The sequence below is a fragment of the Apteryx rowi genome, unplaced genomic scaffold (assembly GCF_003343035.1).
Source record: "Apteryx rowi isolate R43461 unplaced genomic scaffold, aptRow1 scaffold_494, whole genome shotgun sequence".
Taxonomy (NCBI): domain Eukaryota; kingdom Metazoa; phylum Chordata; class Aves; order Apterygiformes; family Apterygidae; genus Apteryx; species Apteryx rowi.
In genome coordinates this window covers 355,433-361,820 of record NW_020450754.1, presented here as the reverse complement: position 1 = coordinate 361,820, position 6,388 = coordinate 355,433, and the positions used below count along the sequence as shown (strand labels likewise).

Genomic DNA, 6,388 nt, shown 5'->3' with positions numbered 1-6,388 from the left:
GCCCCACCAATGACCACAGAGGCATCCAGCACACAAAATGGTCCCCAGCCCCCCTTGCTTTTCCAGACTGGACTCAGGCCACTCAGTTCCTTCCACATCAGATTTTGGTGGCATGCCCTCCCCCCCCCTTCCACCCACGCAGGCCCCAGTGACGAAGAAGCAAGCAGACTGGCCTGGCACACACCTAAGCAGGGCAAAACCCATTAGAGTAAGGAAGCCTAGTGGGATGGGGCTAGAGCTGCTCTTTGAGCRCAAAGGAGGCCAGGAAACACCAAGTGGAAAAATCTGGTTTATTTCTATGATGGCATAAATATCCCCACTGTAGCCATCTGCACCATGCCAGGGGAGACCAGGCATGCCAGTCCACCCSAGGGCTCATGGTGCCTTTCCTGGCCACGCACAACCACCAGCTGCCACATCTCACCACGCAAGAGCATTTCCAAAAGCAGCCACGCCACCCCTCCAACACAAAACCCAACCAAAATCTTACAGGGGCAGAGCAGTGGAGCATGGTGGAAACCAGCACCCAGGGTGTTAGGGGCTGCAGTTGGACCTGTGGGAAGAGGCAATAGCTCTGCTGCTGACTGAAGCTGATTGATAGCCCTGGAGTACCTTGTGCTGCAGAGATGGTGGCTGCACCGTGCCACGAGAGCAAGTAGTTGGCCTTTCCCTAACACTGCCCACCAGCTGTCATTAGCACAGGCTAGTAACTTGGCCAGGAAGCCTCATGAAGAGATCTGCTACCAGTTGCCCCAAACACCACATGAACTGTGGGATGCAGTGCTAGACAGAGTTTGTCATCTCAAGCAGCAGCACCCATCTTGCAGACAGAGGGTCCAAGCCAGGAATTGCCTCTGAGCTCATACTCAGGCACAGGCAGCATGTGAGCTCTCTTGCCTCTTCTAAAACGTGGTCTTAACTCTTGCCTCAAACTTTTCCTGGGCCTGGTACAACTTGGAAATGTTGCTATAACAGAAAATACGAGTAGCACCATGCACAGCCTGTGGCTGCTTCCTCTGCAAGAGGACAGGGTTATTACAGCTCTGTGTAAACAAGGTCTGAAGAGAAAAGCTGCTTCTATAGTTTGTTTAGGCCAGAACAATTGAAACCTTGCCCCAGAGTGGTGGCTTCAGCAGTGAGGGTGAGTTATGAGCAGACAACCTGAAGAGCTGCAGGTGAAGACCCAGGCCCTAGAGCCTGGGTGGTGAAGCTGCTCTCCATGGCAGGATCCCAGCCTAGCAGTCAGTGGGAGCCTGAAGATGGATTTCATCCTTGCTGTTACTCCTTTAAGATCCTTTCTGCTTCAGCTTCCACTTCAACTGCAGAGATTACACTCTCTAACTGCAATCAGCCATAGGACCCAAGATTGTGGCCAGAGCTAGCCTCTTACCTAGGGATCACCAGTACCCCAACAGGGCCTCTGCCTGAGAGGCATGATGCTTTCCTGTACTCCAGCTCAAGCCCTGCTGTACTTCCTGCTGCTACTGTGCCCAGTGCAATGCTAACTTGTGGYACCATCACGTGATAGAGCCTACTTCTAGTAAGTCTACTTTGCAATACCTTTCCTCCCCCCTCCATGCCATTCTTCTCCCTACACACACTACTGATTTCATGCCATTGCCCCTGTTTGAGGCAAGGCACCAGAAGGCTCTGCCAAGTCTTGCCTTATCTCTCTGTGCAAATAAATGTTACTGGAAGTCCTGGAACTCTCTCGGTGGATCCAGGCACCCATTGAACAGAAAGCACAAACCTTGCTTTGAGYGCCATCTTCCACGGCAGCAGCTCCAGCAGGGGCTGCCCTGTGGGTGGGAAGGTGGCCACACACACCCTGCGAAGCACAAGCACCTGGGGCCGGTCCCTTGCACCTGCCCACRCAGCACTGACAGCTGCTGTTGCAGCCCCTGCACTCTGCCTGGGGAGGGAAACCAACTGCAGTCACACAGCCAGGGCAGTCTGTGAAGGTGAGAGGCAAAAGGGCACTCCGGCAGACAGGCAAGGTGGCATTAGAGTACGTTGGTCACTCCTTCCTGATGCCGGTATTCTCCCACTGAGGCCCCCCTGCCTAAASGGACATCCCTATCTGTCTGCAACAGAGCATGGGGTCATTGGAAAGAAGTCTTGCAGCCCAGGAAGCCCCTTGGCAACTTGCCGAGGAGCCCTGTTCCCATCCATAGTTCTGTGTAGTGCAAAGGGGGAGCTGGTTCTGCTTTGTGCAGAGATGATCCCAGCAAGAACATCCTCAGCATCAGCCCATATGAGAGGATCAGAGATGTTCCAGGGATTCGATTCACCAACTGGCTGCTTACTAATAAAAACACGTTTAGTTAAGATCAAGGGAAATTCTTAGTAACATGATGCACGACCATTTTAAACATCAGCATTAGGGGAAGGGAAAAATGGAACAGGAAAGAATGATTCAGTTACAGGAACAAAACAAAAAGCCCAACCCAAAATATAACCCAACCCCTGACAATGCAATCACTAGAAGGGAATCAGCACCCCTCCCCATAATATTAATTGATTTAGTATGTGCAATTGTGTGTATTACTATAGTGCAAATAGCTCTGCATTGATCACGGAGCAGTCAGCCGGAAGGGGACTGCCCACAAGTGAAACAGGGACTAGTTAGAGACAGACAAGAACCAACACATATATAAAACAAACAAATAAAAAGCAACCCAACCACTGGGAAATGCCAAAAATAAATCCCAACTGCTCTTGCTGCCTCTGGCTCTGCATGGACAGGGCCTGGGCAGACCGACTGCCTAATACCCTTGGCACTGCATTCAGGTCTCATGCCCTGGGTGGGAGCAGACTCCCTGACAGCAGGGCAAAGCCATGGCAGCAAATTCAGTTGTTCCCTGTTGCGGGGAGCAGCTGGATGTGGGGGTGAAGAGAGGGACATGGGGAAGATGGGCATACTCTGCCTGGAGCTCTCTTGGGCATAGGGGAAGAGAGCAGACAAGAAAACGTATGCAGCCAGAGCATCACTGGTCCTTCAAACCCTTTCATGCAGGYCTGGAGTTCTCCAACTGGAACAGTTGTGTAACGCAATCCAGGGCTGTGCGGGTGTCTAAACCTTTTAATGGATGCAACATCAAGCCAAACAGTCCTCAGACACCCCGCTAAACCTCCAAACCATCACTGCCTTCAAACTGAGCTCTACGACCATGGTCTTATTCCTCATGTGCTCTATCAAAAGGCCAAACTCCGGGCATTTATGCATTGAACATCCTCCCTGCAAACCCAGTGCCAGCGACTGGCACTGCGCAGCATGCCTTCCCTTGGACAGCATGGGCTGTTGTCAGCCTCTACAGACAAGTATGCCTCCATCCATGGGCACGTTTTAACTCCCTCAGCTGGGCCCCCGCCAGCAGGAGGAACAGGAGCTCTTAGATTTCCCTTTTGACATGGCATCAGGAGTCTGGGTTGGCAGCACACATCAGGTTCAGCACTGCTGATGGAGACAATTCAGCACAGGCTGCTCATTCTAACTGTGCCTTGCAGATGCCTTTATGCAATGTGCACAGGGAGCCTGGTCTCCCCCTCCGTGCTGACACCGTCCAGCACCCATGTCACAGGCAGGGAAAATGAAAGTGTAGGGTGGGGAAATGGGGCACATCCCTTCTGGACAGCAGGGTTTGTACCATGCCAGAGGGGAAGGAACAGCTTTTCCCAGCAGAGCAAAGCTAACCTTCCCCAGCCAGCACCCTGCACACCCACATGTGCTGTGTACATCCCAGGGGGAAAAGGGAGGAGAAAGCCTGGTGCGACCCCTGAAGGACACACCTGAACTTTGGGTGTCACAGCCAGCAAAAGATGAATGCCCTGATGACTAGAGAGTTTAGAGTACCTTCTGGCCCTTCAAAGACATTCCCCAGGCAGCAGTGACTAACAGCCTCTGTGCAGAACAGCCTGTCTTGTCCTCTCCCCACATGGTGGCTGACAGCTGCAGGCCTGGAGCAAGTCTCAGCAGAGTTGAGCGAGAGCCAAGCAGGCAGGAGGGCACATCTTTTCTATGAGGTTAAAGGGAGACAGAGCCTTCTCCCGCCTTCTGCTGCTAAAGGAATGGACGGAAGATTTGCTGTAGGGGGAAAACCATGGCTGTTCCTTYGTGCCCCCTCCATCTAGACTGGAAGTGCTTCTAAGAGGGCAAACCTCAATGCATCCTAATTAACCCAGTGAACGTTTTAGATCTAAGCTATTTAACAGCATCCTGTTAAATCACAAGCAAACCACCTAACAGAATATAATTTGACATGCGTGTGAAGACCATAAAGCAGCATCCTGATGCACGTGAGTTTTTTCGCAGGTTGGGATGATGGGTATGTGAGAAACACGCGTGGCGTCAGGGCAGCAGCCTGCCTTCCAACCATCCGCACCAGCAAGAGGAACCTGACAGTACCCCAGTCCTATTCTGCTGACAGGCATGCCAAGATTTGAGGATGGAGCAGAATCCACAATGCCCTTCTCCATCCATCTATTCTTTCTCGCTGCTTTTTGGACATTTTTTGCTGTAGATGGGAATGAATGTTTAAGAGTGAAAGTGTCACAGGCACACACACACACACACATATACACACACACATACACACACACGCGTGCGCTGCAGCGGGCACGCAACAGACACACTATTTGTGATTCCCATAGCCCAACAGCAGAAGGTATGATTCCATCCTCTCCCTCCCCCGGTGAAATTTTTCTTACATTTATACATTATTTAAGACACACGCTGATATATAAATTACTGTCTCTATATATACTATGTATAGGCAGCAGGGTCAGTCCATGAAGAAGGGCACCAGTGGGTTCATTTCCCTCGGTCCTCTGTGTAGTGCTGGAAGCGAGTGAAACTCATGAAGACTTGCTCCAGGGATATCTGGCTAACTGAATAGTCTTCTAAGTGATACTTCTCTTTGGCTTTCTCCAATGCCCCAAAGACCTGTAAGGGATGGCACAGCAGCTCTGGTTATTGCAAGATACTCGCTTCAACATAAGGAGAACTGCAACAGGTTGAGACTGAAAAAGCTAAGGAAGCTCAAACACCAGCCTTTGCCAAATGATGGCCCATAGCAGCAAGATGCCTCAGAGTGGGAATTCAAATCTCAAACTGGTTTACTCAATTTATGGTGAGATTCACAAGCTGCACAGGCAACACTGTTCCCCTGTAAGGCCTACTGGGCTGTTGCCCAGGATGGGACAACACAGATGCCAGTGTGAGGTGCCCAAGGTACCTAGAACCAGGATGCAAGCCACTTCCTCGGGGCAAAGGGCAGCAGCAGGAAGCAGAGAGGCTCAAACTCCAGATGTCCTGGTTGGTGTCAAGAGACCTGCTGCCTGTGCTAGCTCATGGGAACAAGTGATATGTTGCTGGCATGGAGATGAGGGGTGGGAAGGATAGGACTACCAAACACACCCCTTCCACCACCCTTCTGCTGCAGAGCTTTCAGGAAATATTTTGAGAAGAACAAACAAACACAAAAAGCAATGCTTGTTCCCAATGGAGATTTTGCTTTCTCTGTGGAGGGCAGCTGTCAAAAGGCAGGCAGCTCTGAGAGGCTGGAGATAGYAGTGGTCCTGGTTCAGCATGCACAGCGCTCCCAAACTGCTCTCTCACTAATCACACATGCAAGTGACCTGTTTGGGCCAGAAGGTGGAAGGTGGTCAGGGAGAAAACCACTTTTTAATGTTTCCTTTTTATAAATCACCTGGATTTCAGACAGACAGCAACTCTGGAGGAAAAGGAAGATGAGCTGAGCATGAAAGGGAAGCTTGGCTCAGCCCAGCACAAACAGCATATGAACAGGCAGGAAAACATCTGCCCCTCCAACAACACCTTCCTTCTGCAAATGGGAAGAGTGTGGGGTCRGACTGGCATGTGCTCCAGCATGCCCTTACCTGCGCCCAGCTGAGGTTCTTGTTGGTCAAGTGATAATGTACCATGCCCTGGTGCTCATGTTTCAAGACACTACCTGGGAGAGACAAGCAGAAAGAGGCTCCGTGTTAGGAAACTGGCTGAAGCCTATGAATGGCATCCTTCCCTCATGTGGAGGGCACCAGATCAGCAGCTCATGGTACCTGGGAAAGTCTTCTCCACAAAGGCCTTGAAGGCAAGCAGCTCGCCTTCCTCATCACTCCGCGTTTTGGCCAACAGGGTGTAGCCGCTGCCGAACTTGCTTTTCAGGTGCTGGGGGCTGCCCAGGCATTTGAACTGCCCATTCACCATGATGGCCAGTCGGGTGCACAAGGCCTCGCATTCTTCCATGCTACAAGACAGAAGAGGATTTGTTCAGCACAGCAGGAGCACTGAGATGTTCCAGGTCTACTCATATGTGGCTGGGAAACAGCAGAAGCTTCTGGGGATATGGTGGAGGTGGAATCTCTCCTT

The 6,388-nt window shown here is 51.3% G+C and overlaps 1 protein-coding gene across 1 annotated transcript in view; it reads right to left on the bottom strand.

The window, feature by feature from the left end:
• Positions 1 to 2,331: 2,331 nt before the first annotated feature.
• Positions 2,332 to 6,388, bottom strand: part of ABCA3 (ATP binding cassette subfamily A member 3) — a 46,099-nt gene continuing 42,042 nt past the window's right edge. The window contains exons 29-31 of the mRNA XM_026079211.1: positions 6,079 to 6,266; positions 5,899 to 5,972; positions 2,332 to 4,942 (exon numbers count right to left, since the gene is read on the bottom strand). Coding sequence (XP_025934996.1) covers positions 4,811 to 4,942; positions 5,899 to 5,972; positions 6,079 to 6,266 — 394 coding nt within the window. The 3' untranslated portion in view covers positions 2,332 to 4,810. The remainder of the gene's footprint in view (positions 4,943 to 5,898; positions 5,973 to 6,078; positions 6,267 to 6,388) is intronic.